The 18746-nt window shown below is 46.9% G+C and overlaps 1 protein-coding gene across 4 annotated transcripts in view; it reads left to right on the forward strand.

Moving 5' to 3' along the window:
• hd (humpty dumpty) overlaps positions 1 to 18746 on the forward strand; it is a 305418-nt gene that overhangs the window by 173131 nt on the left and 113541 nt on the right. For all 4 annotated transcript variants that reach the window (XM_069330781.1, XM_069330784.1, XM_069330783.1 and 1 more), the window contains one exon: positions 3798 to 3976. In XM_069330781.1, the coding sequence (XP_069186882.1) occupies positions 3798 to 3976 (179 nt within the window). The remainder of the gene's footprint in view (positions 1 to 3797; positions 3977 to 18746) is intronic.

Raw genomic sequence — 18746 nt, forward strand, 5'->3', positions numbered from 1 at the left:
CTATAAATATGACATCCCCCCAGTGTGCAGGAAATGAAACCTAGGGAAAAAATTATTTTTTCCTCGGAAAGTGTCAAAAACCCTCCCTCCCTGTATATGGGTATAGCAACGCAAGTTTGAAATTGTACTTACTTTGGCTGCTATGGGGTCTGAAAGGTGGGCCGTGACGTCATAATTCCCTATGCGCCAGAGCAGTATGCACCCAGGGCCGGTGGGGCGCCCGGGGCGAGGCGTGCGAGTTGTCGCGAATATATTTTTGCACATTTTTTGCGCACAGTTCCAAATACATTTTATTTGTTTTTACATGCTAATCCTATGTATAATGAACTATCCCATTATAGCCTGTGGTCTATTCCCTGTGCCCATGACGTTCGTAAGTTTGCTGCGTTGGCTTCCATCTTCGGTAACATGTCCTGAGCTGACATTCGGGCACAGGGTTTTTGGTGGTCGAACAGGGTCCTGGCTGCACTTTACCTCGTTAATGTTTCTGGGCCTTGTCGGGCCTGTGTCGCTTTGGGTCGGCGGTTGTAGCCTGTTGACTCGACTTCGAGTTGAGGTGCGAGCATCGACTTCTCCTGAGTAAATCCCTCTAGTTTTTGCCTCTGGGGATGTATCTCCCGACAGCCGAAGGGGCTTTCCCTAGGAAACCAGCGTTGAATGTAATGAAACGCCTTTTCAGGGTGCCTCGAACTGGAGGGTGGTTCACCGGCGTGGTGGGTCTGGGCTCCCCCTTCCACCTCCGGGGAGGGGGGAAGCTGTGCAGACATGCAGCACAGCTCGTGTGACGTCATGCTCATATGTTTGTTTTCATTTGGGAGTTCTGTCCACTCGTTTGCCTATTTTCGTCATTTTAACCAGAATGGGGGTTTGTTTTGAGGTGCTTACCTTTCTGGGTGCCTGGCCCGGTCGTTAGCAGACATAGAATGCTCCAAATCCCATGTGCATTTCTATAGACTTCTCGTTTCTATATTGCTCCTCGTGCCTCTCTTGAGGGGGGGCCAGGTTCTGGCTCATGGTCCCCGATAGGCCTAGAACTCCATTTACACTGACTGATGCCAAAGTCTAATGATATACATATTAGCTCTTGGGAGTCTTCGGGTCTCACCCAGAAAATGTCATTTCATTACATTCAATGCTAGTTTTCTGGGGGGGAGCCCCGACGGCTCCCCGGAGCTTTACCAGGCTGATATGCTAATGTCAGACTTTGGCATCAGTCATGTGTATGGAGTTCTAGGGCCTACCGGGGACCACGGCCGGAACATGGCCCCCTCAGAGAGGCAAGGGGAGCAATGGCCTATAGAAACCCTCGTGTGGTTGGAAGCATTTTATGTCTGCCATCGACCAGGTCAAGCATCCAGAAAGGTAAACATTCCAAAACAAACCCCTATTCTGGTGAAAATTGCTACCTAAAGCCGAACTAGTGGATAGAACTCCTCAACAGAAAACAAGCAAACTAGTATGATGTCACACGTCACCGCGCCGCTGTCTGCGCAGCTCCCCCCTTCCCGGGAGGGGGAAGGGGGAGCCCCAGACCTCCCACTCCAGCTATCCACCCATCAGTTCTTCGGCTGATGCTATAGGCAACGGTTATGTGCTCCGGCTCCAGTGGTTGTTTCAGCACTGTACCTAGAGTGTGGTGTCTGTTTTCTAGGTGGTGTGTGAGCCGGGAGGTATTCTCCAGTACTCGGGCTGCATGCGCTTAAGGTTCCCTTCCCTAGGTGCCCTGTAAGTACTGCCCTTGTGGCTTGGGGCCGCCTTCCACAAGTTCCTTGGGTCCTGCCCCTGCTTGGCCGTTTACTGTTTGGTTTTCGGCCGCTCTTTGTGTGCTCGGGTGTTCTGTCTCCCTTGTTTGACTTAGGGTAAGGGGCAGTTTTGCAATGGTGGGGTGCAGGGTACTGTGCAGCTTGTCTTTACCAATCATAGTGGCCGGCTCTGTTCCGCTTGGGTACATTTCCTCTTGCGGGGTTTTCTTTTTCTTTTTCTTTATCTACCTGGTGGGGGGGGGGGGGGGTCTGCCTACGTTCCATCTCCTTGTGCCGCCTGGGTTTCGGTGGTCGCGCCCGAGATCTTCCCGCAGCTCCGCCTTTTCCTGGACTCGGAGGGTCCTTGTTGGGCTGCCTACGTTCTGCCTCGCGGTCTCGCCTCCGGTTGGTGGTCGGGTGGCTTCGTGGTAGGTGTCCCACCTGCGTACTTCTGTTGGCGGCAGTATGGGGTATTTTGGCGGTCCTTCCTTTTCCTGTCCCTTCTTAGGTGGTTACTCTTGTTAGCGTCGGCTTGGTTTTCTGGTGGGGGTTGGGGGCCGTTGTCTTGCCACATACTAGTCGCCTCTTTTCGTGCGGCGCTGGCGCAGTCGCTTCGGCTTGCTTTCGGTCTTGGTGTTGCTTCTGCACTGTTAGTAAGCTGTCTCATGCGTCGTTTCACCTCCGGCCTGTTCGTGCGCCGCTTGCACCATCCTGGTCTCTGGTCGGCGTGCTCTGTCTTCTCCTCGGTTAGTAGTGCCCTTTCGGTTCCGGTTTGTTTTTTTGTTGACTTCTCTTTCCTTTTGGCATTTGCCTCAGGGGGTCGGGTCGCTGAGTTTCTTGCTCCTTCGGTTTTAGTGTTTTGGTTGTTCGGGCAGCAGTCTCCATCTTTCCTGGCGCGGGGTGGGGCTGCTGCGTTCTGGAGGGGTCCAGGGTTTGTTGGTGCTTCGTTGGTCAGGCCGTGGGTGTGTTGTGTTTTGTGTTCAGTGGCAGCCCTCCGCTGTTGTTTGCGTGCCACGGCGTCTGTGTCCGGAGCGCGTTTTGCGTTGATCCGGTTCTGTTCTGTTCTTTCTGTTCACGGGTGATGGTGTCCCAGGTTGTCAGCCAGTGTTCTTGCGGCTAAGCTGCCTGTGTTCTTCTCTCATGCCCGTGGCGTTCGTGGCTTCGCTGCTCTCGCTGCCATCTGGGTGACGTGTCCTTGCGGTCTTTCGGGCATGGTTCTTTGGTGTTCGTACGGGGGCCTTGCTGCTCGTTGTTCTCGTGTTGTTCCCGGGACTTTTCGGGGCTGTGGCGCCTTGGGTTGGCGTTTGCTGCCAGTTGTCTCGCCTCCTTGGGGGGTGAGTGGTGACCGCCTCCCGGTTCCGTCCCTTTGACCTTCCTCTGTGGGTAGTTGGCTCCGGGGAGCCGACGGGGCTCCCCCCAGAAAACCAGCGTTGAATGTAATGAAACGCCATTTTCTGGGTGAGACCCGGAGGTTCCCCGGCAACCCTCCCTCCCTCCGGTCGGCGGTTTTTCACGTGTTTTGACATCCAGCCTCAGAACTGATGGGTGGATAGCCGGCAGTGGGAGGTCTGGGGCTCCCCCTTCCCCCTCCCTGGGGAGGGGGGAGCTGCGCAGACTGCAGCGCGATGACGTGTGACGTCATACTAGTTTGCTTGTTTTCTGTTGAGGAGTTCTATCCACTAGTTCGGCTTTAGGTAGCAATTTTCACCAGAATAGGGGTTTGTTTTGGAATGCTTACCTTTCTGGATGCTTGACCCGGTCGATGGCAGACATAGAATGCTTCCAACCACATGGGGGTTTCTATAGGCCATTGCTCCCCTTGCCTCTCTGAGGGGGCCAGGTTCTGGCCGTGGTCCCCGGTAGGCCATAGAACTCCATACACATGACTGATGCCAAAGTCTGACATTAGCATATCAGCCTGGTAAAGCTCCGGGGAGCCTCCGGGTCTCACCCAGAAAATGGCGTTTCATTACATTCAACGCTGGTTTTTTAATTTAGTGCATTTATATCCAAATATTTAAATAAGATGATCAGTAATTTTTCTTATTCCAACAGGAGTGAAAGTCTTCGTTCGCTTCACCAGCTTCTAAGAGTTCGTCAGTGTCCGTATTTCTATGTCTGTGGGCCTACGTTCACATGTTTATTCAGGGCAGCAGGAGTAGCAGGGATTTTACAAGCCCATGCCTTGATTACTCCAACAACCAGAGGCTTTCGCGATGCAATGAAGGAAGAAGGTCAGTGTTAATCTAAAATGTTTCTTAAGCATTATAAGCTTGTTTGAAATGAAATGCAGAATTTATGCAAGGATACAGTGGGTAGTAAAATGTTTGGAAACATGAAGAATAAGAATGAAAGAATATTAATTGTAATGATACCAGCATTGGATATTGTGAAATGCCAAATTCTGGGTGAACCCCAGTGGCTCCCTGAAGCTGTATGCTAAGATGGTTACCATCTACTGGGTCATGCCATTCATAGAGTTGTACAGGTCTACTAGGGACCAGTGTCAAAACCTGGCCCCCTTCACACAAGGGCAGGGGGCGGTGACATTTATTTTTGCCACCTCACCAGTCGAAGGTAACCAGAAAGTCGGACAAAACAAACTACCCATGGATTCAAAAGAGACCAAAGCCTCAAAAACCGCCAAAAGAACTTACCCCAACTATGTAAACAAATGATCGAAATTACTCAGAACTGGTGTGAGCTCATTCATCCCACCTCCCCAACTCATTTGGGGAAAGAAGGTAGCCCACTGCCAGCCGGCATCTACAAGCTCAGTTCTAGGGCAGATGTAGACATACACCTGATGACCTGGAAGGGAGGGAGAGAATCGGGAAGCCACCTGGGACCAATGGACAATACCTATGGAGAAGTAAGTAAAAATGAGAATCTACTAGGGAGGAGGGAGCTAGCAATCTCATCCTGATTGCTAGCACCGCAGCAATCAGGATGAGGACGAGACTCCCAGCCAAGTGACATGACCCCGGGAAAGACGAGCCTTGGAACAGTGGAACAAGGAAAGAGGATCAACCCACAAGGCATTCACCGAAGCAGATTTGGTGGCACGGAGATAGCGGTGGAGAGCCACTACCAGTCATAACACATAACGTACCACAGGCCGAACCAACCCAACATCAATGCCCAAAGGATCCCTCTGGAAGCCAACCTACTCTTTCTTCACCAGAAAAGGAGTAGCCAGCCAGCTGCAAATGAACATAATGCCCACCAGGACAAAAGGAATAAAATCCCCTCCATATCTTATCTCGAGGTTATGTTAAGATGATTTCGAGGGTTAGCGTCCCTGTGGCCCGGTCCTCGACCAGGCCTCCTTTGTGTTACCCCCCCCCCCCCCCCCCTCCAACAGGAAGCAGCCCATAGCAGCTGCTTCCTGCAGCTGCTAGATGAGAGAAACTGCCCATTTGTTTCCGCCTCCACCGGGGATTGAAGCCGGAACCTCAGGACTACGAATCCGAGGCGCTGTCCACTTAGCTGTCAGGGCCCCTTCTGTCCATATTGTGAACGATATGAAAGAAAATGCAAAATAGAACCAATGAAAAGTTGGAGTGCCGTAGGCACAATCAGAGAACACCGTATAAACAGCAGAGGTCTACGTTTGTTCAACATCCTCCTAGCGAGCATAAGAAATATTGCCGGAACAACCGTGGACATCTTCAGGAGAAAACTAGATAGTTTTCTTCAAGAAGTGCTGGACCAACTGGGCTGTGATGGATATATGGGCCTGCGGGCTGCTCCAAGCAACAGCCTGTTGGACCAAGCTCTCACAAGTCAAGCCTGGTGAGTAGAAGAACTCCCAGAATCCCATCAAGCGCACTTATCAAGCAGGAGAGCATGAAGCTCCCCAGCCCGACAATTGGAGGCACGAGAAGCAAAAAAAAAACTTTAGAAAAGGCATCTCAGATCGAAGTGGTCACTGTGAAATGAGAAGAGGTAAGAAAAGCAATCACACAATCCAAAGACCAGGATGGCTCAGGTGGCACACGAGCAGGCTGGAGAAGAAAAAAAGCCTTAACATAGCTTACGAATAGCGCCAAGGTAGTATCGACACCGAACATGAGCTGTAGTGGCTTCACCAGTGCCGCATGATATTAGGTGACAGTATTCAGCATAAGATGCTGATCAAGAAAAAGCCAAAGTAGAAAGGAGAGCACTACACTTTCAGACACCAAAGAATGACAAAGGGAATGGAAATGGCAAAAGAAATGCCACGAAACCTCGTAGTGCTGCCGGGAAGAATAACGCAGTTGGAACACCATGAAAGAAGCCATTTGCTTGCCGTAATGATACTGATAAAGATGGGAACAAAATTCCAGATGTGAAGAGATGAGAAGGTCGAACCAATGAGGCACGTCACTGAGCTGATGTTTTAATAGAGGCTGAATGACTGCCTATTTGCTCCTGGGCTTTCTTGGGACATGATTTCTTCTGCAGCTACATGCCCAGGTCTCTTTATTGTCTGCGGCACTTGTGGCAGATGATCTTTTGACCCGTCTGCATTTGGGTTCCATCATGCATTTCCTGGGTCATCTGGAGCTTCAGTCTGACAGGCTTCAGGAGGATATTGAGGAGCTTGGTGGGGGTCCCCTTGCTGGGGGTAACCTCCTAACCACCGCTACTGTAGTGGCATCAGCAGCGATTTCCAAGCTCCTGAGCTCCAGAATAGGGGGCCTACATTCTTCACTCATAATTTTTGTGTCGATGGGTTGTGTTGGCCCAATCTCTGGATTTGGCATGGGCTTTGGCTCTTCTGTCTGCCTCCATGTTTTCTCCTCTCCCTTTTCCCTGAGGATGTAGTGGCACAGTTTCTCTTGTTGGGAGTGGCCTTTTGACCAATATCATACCTTCTTTGTTCTTGAGGTTCACAGTTGTGTTCCTTGAGATGGTCGGGGTAGGATGCACATTTTGCACACAAAATGAGTGCAAAAAGAATTACAGTGACACCTCGGCTTATGACTGCTCTTCTTTATGAATTATTTGGGTTACGAGCCAAATTTCTTCGTAAGATATGAATCGGGTTACGAGCCTTGCCTCGAGGTTTGTAGTTTGTTGATAACCGTATGGGCGACCTAGCACGTGGTTCCTGGTGTCACGATCGCCCGCAATTCAGTTTACCAGTGCCTCCCGCTTAGTGACAATCCCGCTTGAATTTTTTTTTAAAGAATTTCAGTATATTTCTGCTTTTCTGGGGGGAGGGGAGCCCCTCGGAGCTATCCGGGCTGATATGATTGTATTAGACCCTGGCATCAGTGAATGTGCATGGCGTTCTAGACCTTCCAGGGATCACGAGTCAGAACCTGGCCCCCCCTCTAGAGAGGCACGAGGAGCAATGGCCTATAGAAACCCCTGTGTGGTTGGGAGCATTCTATGTCTGCCATCAACCAGGTCAGGCACCCAGAAAGGCAAGTGCCTCAAAACAATTCCCTATTCTGGTGAAAATATTGCTACTGAAGGGTTTTTAAAGCTACTATTGTTACTGAACTAGTGGACAGAACTCCCCAAACGAAAAAGAGCAAACGAGCATGACATCACCATGTCACCGTGCCGCTGTCTGCGCAACCTTTTTCACCCTGGGAGGTGGAATGGGAAGCCCCAGACCCCCTTGCATTGGCTATCCACCCTGCAGTTCTGAGGCTTGATGTCAAAAACATAAGAAAAACCGCTGACCAGAGGGAGGAAGGGTTATCTTGAGATGATTTTGGGGCTTTAGTGTCCCCGCGGCCCGGTCCTCGACTAGGCCTCCACCCCCAGGAAGCAGCCCGTGACAGTTGACTAACACCCAGGTACCTATTTTACTGCTAGGTAACAGGGGCATAGGGTGAAAGAAACTCTGCCCATTGTTTCTCGCCGGCGCCCGGGATCGAACCCGGGACCACAGGATCACAAGTCCAGCGTGCTGTCCGCTCGGCCGGTCGGCTCCCGGATAGCTGGGGAGCCTCTGGGTCTCGCCCAGAAAATGGCGCCTCATTACATTCAAGGCTGGTTTTCTGGGGGAAAGGCCTTTCGGTTCCATGGAGCTACTTACCCCAAAAGAAAAACAAGAGGAACTTACCCGGAAGGCGGTCAGCCCTCGCTCCTCAATGCGAAGTCGAGACAACTGACTGCAATCGCCGATCCAATGAGATACAGGCTCGACTAGGCCCAGGAATGTTGATAAGGCAGCGAGCAGCCAGGACCCTGTTCAACCTCCAAAAACCCCGCGCCCGAATGTCAGCCCAAGATATGTTACTGAAGACGGCAGCCAGCACAGCAAACTAACGAACATCATGGGCACGAGGATAGACCGCAGGCTGGCTGGACCAAATAATGCTGTGGACGACCTGGAAGACCCGAATCTTGGAACAGGTAAGAAGGGAAACTGGTTCAACCCAACTCGCGTCCCTGGCCACCAAGGCCATGGCACGCGGGTAACGGTGCCATGGTGGAGAGCTGCAACCAGACGCAACACATGATGCACCCCCCTCGGCTTGACCAACCAAGCATCAACAACCTGAGAACCCCTCTGGAAAGCAGCAGTCTCATTCTTCGGCAGAAAAGAAGGAGACAGCTGCAAATGAACAAACCTACCACCAGGACCAAAAGAGCAGAAACCCCTGCTCCGGAGAGCTCCCGACCCAACCCCCAGTGGCCAATTCCAAAAAGAAAACAGCTTTCGCCAAACTATCCTGAACTGAAGGGGCCACCACAAACCAAGGAAAAGAGAGGAAAGAGAGCACCCGGACCAATGACCAGGACGGCTCAGGCGGCACATGAGCAGGCTGGAGGTAAACAAAGCATGAGACAGCTTTTGGAACGGTGCAGGAGTAACATCAATGCCGAATACAAGCTGCAGCCGGCTCTGCCAGCACAAGAAATAATCGAAGGACCGCCAGGAAACTTCATACTGCCGTAAAGATGTAGCACGCAAGTGGGACACCATCAATGAAGCCACCTGCTCACCATTCACGTGGTGATAGATCACTTGTGAGAATTTTTAATATGGGTTACACTAATTCACTAGTTAAGCTCGGTCAGAAAGGACTGCACAAGCCAACACATTAACCCGCCTGGGATAGGGGCAGCTATAGTACAGCCACGACCAATAGTTGCCAGATGCCACCTAGAAAAAAAAATCCAGGCCAACATTCTTGGGTGTTACAGCGTCAGTATTGAGCAAGCCACCAAGGCTGGCGCACGCAGCATGAGCTCACAGCACCGCTGTTCAGCTTTTGACCACAGCATCGCCTACAAATGCTATAATATACATGATACTGCCATTATTTAGCGATGATAGCATTATAAAAGACCCCTAACTGTGATAAAACTGACCAGGATTCTGATAATAACAGGATTGTGGTGATATTTAGAGCTGTGTTCCATTGAGGGAGGCGTAAGGCTGTGCGAGGGAGGGTTGTGGCGTCGTCTTCTGACTGTGTGTGGCCACCTTTTATTGACTGCACTCACAATACCAGCTTAGTGGTTCACTATGGTGAACACAAATGTAGATATTTATATGTAACATGTGTATAGTGTGAGATAACAGCAAGAGGAGTAGGTTTGGAGCCACCATTTTGGTGAGGGAGATGTGTCGTCTGCACGACTTGTCATGTTGTTTACTGGTGGCCACTATGTTCTTTGGGCACCATACCAGCTTATTTGTATAGAGATGGTGAATAAAACAGGTAGATACTTATGTATTATGCGTGTATATAGCGTAATAACACCACAAACAATATTGTTGGAGGAGAAATATTAGTGCGTCTGGCCTTGAGGGCGGCCGTCACCAGCTGACTGTGTGAGTAGCTACGTCTTTGTGCCTTTACTCACCATACAAGCTTAGATGTACAGTTATGGTGAACAAAACATGTAAATACGTATATATAACGTCTGTGTATAGTGAATAAATGCAAAAACAGTATTGTTGGAGGAGAATGAGGGCGAGTGAGGTGTTGTTGAGGGAGGGAGTGGCTGGCTGGTGAGTGGCGGTCACTCCTCGTTGCTTTTTGACTCACAAGACCAACTTAGTAGTTCGTTATGGTGAACAAAACATGCAGATACTTATATATAATCTGTGTATATAGTGTAACAACAGCAAAACTATTTGTTTGTTTTATACCTGGTTGATATCTGGTTGATGGGGTTCTGGGAGTTCTTCTACTCCCCAAGCCCGGCCCGAGGCCAGGCTCGAGTTGTGAGAGTCTGGTCCACCAGGCTGTTGCTTGGAGCGGCCCGCAGGGCCACATACCCACCACAGCCCGGCTGATCCGGAACTTCTCTTAGAAAACCGTCCAGTTTTCTCTTGAAGATGTCCACGGTTGTTCCGGCAATAGTTCTTATAGTCCCTGGGAGGACGTTGAACAGCCGCGGACCTCTGATGTTTATACAGTGCTCTCTGATTGTGCCTATGGCACCTCTGCTCTTCACTGGTTCAATCCTGCATTTTCTTCCATATCGTTCACTCCAGTACGTTGTTATTTTACTGTGTAGATTTGGGACCTGTCCCTCCAGTATTTTCCATGTGTATATTATTTGGTATCTCTCTCGTCTCCTTTCTAGTGAGTACATTTGGAGAGCTTTGAGACGATCCCAATAATTTAGGTGCTTTATCTCGTCTATGCGTGCCGTATATGTTCTCTGTATTCCCTCTATTTCAGCAATCTCTCCTGCTCTGAAGGGGGAAGTGAGTACTGAGCAGTACTCGAGACGGGACAACAAGAGTGACTTTAAGAGTACAACCATTGTGATGGGATCCCTGGATTTGAAAGTTCTCGTAATCCATCCGATCATTTTTCTGGCTGACGCGATATTTGCTTGGTTATGCTCCCTAAACGTTAGATTGTCGGACCTCATTATTCCCAAATCCTTGACATGCTGTTTTTCTATTATGGGAAGATTCGATTGTGTTTTGTACCCTGTATTATGTTTCAGATCCTCATTTTTGCCGTACCCGAGTACCTGAAATTTATCACTGTTAAACTTCATGTTATTTTCTGCTGCCCAATCGAAAACTTTGTTGACATCTGCTTGTAGTTTTTCAATGTCTTCAGCAGAGGTAATTTTCATGCTGATTTTTGTGTCTACTGCAAAGGACGACACGAAGTTGTGACATGTATTTTTGTCTATATCAGATATGAGAATAAGGAACAGTAGTGGTGCAAGGACTGTACCTTGAGGTACAGAGCTTTTAACATCGCTTGGACTCGATTTTATCTGATTGACTGTTACTCTTTGTGTTCTGTTCGATAGGAAATTGAGTATCCAGCGTCCTACTTTTCCAGTTATTCCCATTGACCTCATTTTGTGAGCTATCACCCCATTGTCACATTTGTCGAACGCCTTTGCAAAGTCTGTGTATACAACATCTGCATTTTGCTTTTCTTCTAGGGCTTCTGTGATTTTGTCATAGTGGTTGAGTAACTGTGACAGATAGGATCTTCCCGCTCTAAATCCATGTTGTCCTGGATTGTGCAATTCATTGTTTTCCATAAAACTAGAAATTTGATTCCTAATCACTCTTTCAAACACTTTTATTATGTGTGCTGTTAGTGCAACTGGCCTATAATTTTTTGCCAAGGCTTTACTCCCCCCCCTTGTGCAACGGAGCTATATCTGCAGATTTAAGTGCTGCTGGTATCTCCCCTGTATCCAGGCTCTTTCTCCATATTACGCTGAGTGCTCTCGCTACTGGTACTTTACATTTCTTTATGAATATTGAATTCCATGAGTCAGGCCCAGGAGCTGAGTGCATAGTCATATTGTTAATTTCTCTTTCAAAGTCTTCCGAGTTTGTGGTAATATCCGTTATATTATCTGCAGCTTGAATGTCATTCATAAAGAAGCTGTCTGGGTCATCAAATTTGTAATCAACGGTCCAATACTGGTCGAGGTTTTTGATTTTGATTTTGCGTATGTGGAAAAATATTTCTGATTTTTCCTTATCTCTTGTATAGCTTTCTGTTCCAATTCCATTTCCTCACTCATATGATCGCTTCAACGTTTGTTCTATTTCTTTGATCTCCCTGTTTAGGCTTGTTTTCCTTGCTTGTGATAGTTGTGTCTGCCGAAGCATTTCCGTTATTTTTTTCCTTCTCCTGTACAGTCGTCTGCGTTCTCTTTCTAGAGTGGTCCTCTTTCTGCCCCTCCTAACAGGTACGTGCTTCAAGCAGACCTTGTAAGCTTCAGCTGTCAGTTGAGCTATTCCCTGTGTGGGAGTTTTGTCGCTTAAGACCGTCTCCCATTGAATGGTTGCAAGGTCTACATTTATTTTTTCCCAGTCAATCCTCTTATTGTTGAAATTGAATTGATTGAATATTCCTTCTTGCTTGTTGGGTCTCTTAGACCTACTACCGTTATTTATGCTAGTTCGCACTTCAATGAGCTTATGGTCTGAGTATGTAGTATCTGAGATTGTAATGTCTCTGATTAGTTCATCATTGTTTGTGAATAACAAGTCTAGTGTGTTTTCGTTCCTAGTTGGTTCTGTAATCTGTTGATTGAGCAAGAATTTGTCACAGAATCTCAAAAGTTCTCTGACCTGTGGTTGGTTATTTCCCGGGTCATTCCCTGCTATGATATTTGTGTTTGCCATTCTCCATCTTAGACTCGGTAAATTGAAATCTCCAAGGAAGATAATATCTAGAGCTGGGTTTGCTAGGTTGTCAAGTATGTTCTCTATTTTGTGCATCTGCTCTGTGAATTCCTCACATCTTCCTCTGTGAATTACGAACATAATAATTGAATCACTAATATGCACACCATAATTTTGAGTTTCACACATTTTATTATATAAATATACCACAATTCACTGTATGAAATAATATTACTGCAAAAAAAAAAAGAAAAAATCAATCAGAGACATTGAAATAATTAGGCAATAATATATTTGTGGCAACTGCCATCTGACAGCTCGAGCGGAGTAGACCTCGTCTGGCGAAGGCTCTGTCAACGCCCCTTTATTGCCAGACTTCCCTACCCTATTGCGGCTAAAATATGCCACCTACGATTTTTTTGTTATTTTTTCTGTGATCTGGGAACAAAAATGAACACTTCTATAAGATGAAAGAATTTTTTGATTTTTTGTTGTTGTTGCTCCTGTGAGTGTTAATTCCATTTGGGCCCCTAGCGGTTTGAGGGTTAAGTGTCAGGTGTGAGATTATACTGGTACTTTAAAACTGAAAATAAAAGGCAAGAGCAGAGTCCAATTCCTTGGAACACCTGTCCAATAGGTCATTCACCTCCTCAATTCCTTAGGGCTATTTTAAGGGTATCCAGGAGCAGGGTATCCAGAAGCAGGGTATTAAAGGTATCCAGAAGCAGGGAACAGAACTGGCCGCTGCATATAATGGAAGACAAGCTGCACAATACCTTGCACCCATACCAGTCCAATACCAGTCACAGAGATTATCATTCACAGAAAAGCTACCAGAGATATATGCGGACTGGGAAAAGACAACATTGGATAACGACCAAAACTCAGGAACAGATAGTTTAGAGAACCGCAGCAGTAGTGTGGAGGAGGAGACTATTGTGGTACAAAATAACAGCAATATTGCAGAGCCAGGTAATATAAACGATGAGAGCAACAGTGAGACAGAGTGCATAAATGAAGGAATTGGGACGAAAGACGGAGATGGTTCCAATAAAGAGGTAGACAAGACAGACACAGGTATAAATACCTTGAAAAACGCAACACCGGAACATATTTGCAAATTCTACTCTAAAGGAATATGCAAATATGGAAAATTAGGAGCAAAATGCATTTTTCTGCATCCTTGAAAAGTGCAGGAACATGTTGGCGATGGGTACATGCCATTTTGGAACAGGGTGTAGATACTTTCACCCTAAATTATGTTAATTTTCAATTAGGGACAAAAAATGCTACAGTCTTCAGTGTCCGGAATTCCACGTGAGAGGTACACAGCGTTATAGACGGAAAGATCAATATGACACTACTGGAAATTTTTTAGAGGAAGGCAGAAACAGAGTAGTAAATATAAAAGAGAGGAACAGTCAGATGGAACCACTACAGGATTACAAAGGGGAAGGGAGATACCCACAAGACTGGAATATAAATTATCAACAAGCACACAGGTACTACACCACACGACACCCGTCCTACTACCAAAGCCCACCAAAAGTGACACGCAATGTGGGAAATCATTCATATTTGCAAACACACAAGGCTTGAAACTAAAATCAAGAAATAAAGTTAAGTTTATAAATGGCCTCCTAATAGAATCGAACTCAATATTTGGTGTATTTACAAAAACCCACACAAAAGACCACATGGATAGTGAAATCTGGATTCCGAATTATAATCTATATAGATGTGACAGAGTAATTAGGTCAAGTGGAGGAGTAGGTCTGTATATTAAAGAGGAGCTGGCATGTACAGAGCTCCTGAACTCGTCCAATGAGGTGGTAGAGGTACTTGGAATCAAGGTAGAAAATATGAATCTACTTATTATTTTAATATACAAACCGCCAGATGCAACAGTTGAGGAATTCACTGAACAGGTCCACAAAATAGAGAATATCCTTGATAACCTAGCAAACCCAATACCAGATATCATCTTCCTTGGAGACTTCAATCTACCCAGTTTAAAATGGAGAATAGTAAACAATAACATCATAGCAGGAAGTCAACATGGAAATAACCAACCACAGTTTAGAGAACTACTGAGATTCTGTGACAAATTTTTGCTTAGTCAGCAGATTACAGAATCAACTAGGAACGAAAACACGCTGGACCTGATATTCACGAACAATGAGGAGCTAATCAGAGACATTACTGTCTCAGACACTACGTACTCGGACCACAAGCTCATTGAAGTGCAAACTAACATTAATAACTGGTAGTAGGCCCAAGAGAAACAACAAGCGAGAAGGGCTATTCAATAAATTCAATTTTAATAATAAGAGGATAGACTGGGAGAAAATAAACAGGGAACTTACAAACATTCAATGGGAAAATGTTCTAAGAAATAAAAATCCTACACAAGGAATAGAAAAACTGACTTCTGAAGCATACGAAGTCTGTCTGAAACATGTTCCTTTGAGGAAAGCCAGAAAGAGGTCCATTGTAGGAAGAGAACGCAGACGACATTACAAAAGGAGGAAGAAATTAACGGAAATGCTTAAGCAGACACGACTCTCCATACAGAGAAGAAATAATTTAAACAGGGAGATTGAAGAAATCGAACAGAGACTGAAGCATTCCTATCAGACTGAAGAAAGGCAACTAGAACAGAAAGCAATTCAAGAGAAAGAAAAATCCAAAATATTTCTTCACATATGCTAAATCAAAAGCGAAAACCACTGCCAGTATTGGACCTATTTGTATTAGTGAAGGTTCATACACTGAGGATGACAAAGAAATTAGTGAAATCCTAAAAAAGCAGTATGAGGACATGTTTAGCACTCCGATACTCAACATGAAAGTGGAAGATTCGGACAATTTCTTTATGAATGATACTCAAACACCTGTAAATATAACTGATATCAACACGAGCGTGGCAGATTTTGAAAGAGAAATTGACAATATGCCCATGCACTCAGCCCCGGGTCCAGACTCATGGAATTCAATATTTATAAAGAAATGCAAGGTGCCAGTAGCACAGGCACTCAGTATAGTGTGGAGGAAGAGCTTGGACACGGGAGATACCAGATGCGCTTAAAGCAGCAGACATATTGCCCCTCTACACAAGGGTGGTAGCAAAGCATTGGCAAAGAATTATAGACCAGTTGCACTAACGTCCCACATAATAATAGTATTTGAGAGAGTGATCAGGAGTCAGGTCACTAGATTCATGGAAACCAATGACCTCCACAATCCAGGCCAACATGGATTTAGAGCAGGAAGATCATGCTTCTCACAGCTACTTGACCACTATGACAAAATCACTGAGGCATTAGAGGGAAAAACATTATACAGATGTTGTGTACATAAATTTTGCAAAGGCATTCGACAAATGTGACCGTGGAGTGATTGCACACAAAATGAGGTCAATGGGTATAACTGGTAAAGTAGGACGCTGGATACTCAATTTCCTGTCGAACAGAACATAAAGAGTAATAGTCAATCAAGTAAAATCGAGTCCGAGCGCAGTTAAAAGCTCTGTACCTCAAGATACAGTCCTTGCACCACTGCTGTTCCTTATTCTCATATCAGATATAGACAAAAACACAAGTCACAGCTTCGTGTCATCCTTTGCAGATGATAAAAAAATCAGCATGAAAATTACCTCTGCTGAAGACATTGATAAACTACAAATAGATATTAACAAAGTTTTCGATTGGGCAGCAGAAAATAACATAATGTTTAACGGTGATAAATTCCAGGTACTCAGATACGGCAAAAATGAGGATCTTAAACATAATACAGGGTACAAAACACAATCGAATCTGCCCATAGTAGGAAAACAGCATGTCAAGGATTTGGGAATAATGATGTTCAATGACCTAACGTTTAGGGAGCATAACCAAGCAAGTATTGCGTCAGCCAGAAAAATGATAGGATGGATTACAAGAACCTTCAAGTTCAGAGATCCCATCACAATGGTTGTACTCTTCAAATCACTTGTGTTGTCCCGTCTTGAGTACTGCTCAGTACTCACTTTCCCCTTCAGAGCAGGAGAGATTGTTGAAATTGAGGGAATACAGAGAACATATACGGCACGCATAGACGAGATAAAGCACCTAAATTATTGGGATCGTCTCAAAGCTCTCCAAATGTACTCACTAGAAAGGAGACGAGAGAGATACCAAATAATATACACATGGAAAATACTGGAGGGACAGGTCCCAAATCTGCACAGTAAAATAACAATGCACTGGAGTGAACGACATGGAAGAAAATGCAGAATAGAACCAGTAAAGAGCAGAGGTGCCATGGGCACAATCAGAGAACACTGTATGAACATCAGAGGTCCACGGTTGTTCAATGTCCTACCAGCGAGCATCAGAAATATTGCAGGAACAACCGTGGACATCTTCAAGAGGAAACTAGATTGTTTCCTTCAAGGAGTGCCGGACCAACCGGGCTGTGGTGGGTATGTGGGCCTGCGGGCCACTCCAAGCAACAGCCTGGTGGACCAAACTCTCACAAGTCAAGTCTGGTCTCAGGCCAGGCTTGGGGAGTAGAAGGACTCACAGAACCCCATCAACCAGGTATCAACCAGGTAACCCCTGTCAGCAATAATAATGCCTTCCTACCCATTGCCAAACAGTGGCAACAAAAACCCCCAAGTGGGGCAATTGCCGAGCAGCAAAAGATTCCTACGGAAGCGGTTCCTGGACACCCTGTGGAAGATAACCCCAAGACGCAATGGCAGTACTTACAGGGTGCTTAGGAAAGGTGGCCCTAGGTGCACACAGCCCCAGTACTAATAAAGTATTCCTGGCCTGCACACCACAAACAGCAGAATACACCACAAGGCACAAAACTGCAAGAGTCTGAGGCCGGAGTCAACGACCGTCACAGTACACATCAGGCGAGGAACTGAATGCCATAGTGGCCAGCTCGGGGGTCTGTTCTGGGTCTGACACCCAGAAAGGGCTGCACGGACGATCAGCACGATGGCATTAGTGACGTTTGCTCCTTTGCTTGTTTTAGTTTTTTGAGTTCTGCCTCCTTGTTCAGTTTTTAGGTAGCAATTTCTGGGGGGTGGGGGGGCCCCGTCGGCTCCCCGGAGCTAATTAGGCTGAAAGGATATGTTTAACTTTCTGGCAAAAGTTAATGTGCACGGAGTTCTTACCTACCGGGAACCATGAGCCACAGCCTGACCTCTCAGAGAGGCGCGAGGAGCAATGGCTTATAGAAACTTCTATGTGGTTTGGAGCATTCTATGTCTGACACCCAGAAAGGTAGGCGTCCCAAAACAAACCCCTATTCTGGTGAAACTATTGCTACCAAAAGCTGAACGAGTGGACAGAACTTCCCTTATGAAAATTAGCAAACTATCATGACGTCATCATGTTGCCGCGCCGCCGTCTGTGCAACAACCATTCCCCCCCTTCTCCCCGGAAGGGGGAAGGGGGATCCGCAGACCCTCGCGCCGGTGACCCAACCTTCAGTTCTTGGGGCTGTCTCTACAGCTGGTGTAAGAGCCAGGAGTAATATTCCAAGGTACTTGGGCTGCATGTACCTAGAGTTCTCTTCCCTAGTTGCCCAGTAAGTACTGTCCTTGGAGCTTGGGGCCTTCTTCCACAAGTTACGTTGAGATCTATCTCCGCTGTGTCTTTTACTTCTCGGTACTTGACCGCCCTTGGGGTCAGCTGGGGTTTTGTTACCCTTGTTTGTCTCTGGGTAGTTTTCATCACTAGTGAGGGCACGGAGTACTGCACAGCTAATTATCACCTATTATAGCGGCCGCCTCTGTTCTGCCTGGGTACGTTGTCCTCTTGTGGGATTTTTCTTTTCTTTTTGTTGTTCCTGTCTCGTAGGGGGATCTGCCTTGTCCTGTCTCTCTCTGTTGTTGGGGTTGGTGTATTTTCTTCTGTTTATTGGTGGTATCCCTCACTAGGCCTCCGTGAGTGGACACGTCCCTGGGGTTCAGCTTTTAGAAGTTTGTTTGGTAGACTTGGGCGCTGGTTTGCATTACCCTGCCATTGGGCTTCCTCTTAGAGTGTTAAGAAGGCTAAGGGCCCTGGGAAACCCCGCGGGGTCTCCGCGGTCCAGTAGATGTAACCCTTGAGTTCCCTCTTACTTCGTGCGAGTTTGAAGATTGCTCTGTCCCCCTTGTTTCAGGGTGACACTCACCGGTAATTACCTAAGTGTAGTTACAGGATGAGAGCTACGCTCGTGGTGTCATGTCTCCTCAGCACTCTTTGTCACTCTTCCTTTTTTATATGGGCAGAGGGCGTGGAGGACGGCTCTGCCCGGGGCCTCTGTTGCAGGTTCCCCGGGCTGTGGGGGCTGCCTGCTTGCAGTTCTGGGGCTGTTTGTCCCCTGCTTAGGTCTACTGCTTCTGGGCAGGGTTTTTCGTCCCTCTAGTCTGCCTGCTTCCCACA

This window comes from Procambarus clarkii, chromosome 24, assembly GCF_040958095.1.
Source record: "Procambarus clarkii isolate CNS0578487 chromosome 24, FALCON_Pclarkii_2.0, whole genome shotgun sequence".
Classification (NCBI taxonomy): domain Eukaryota; kingdom Metazoa; phylum Arthropoda; class Malacostraca; order Decapoda; family Cambaridae; genus Procambarus; species Procambarus clarkii.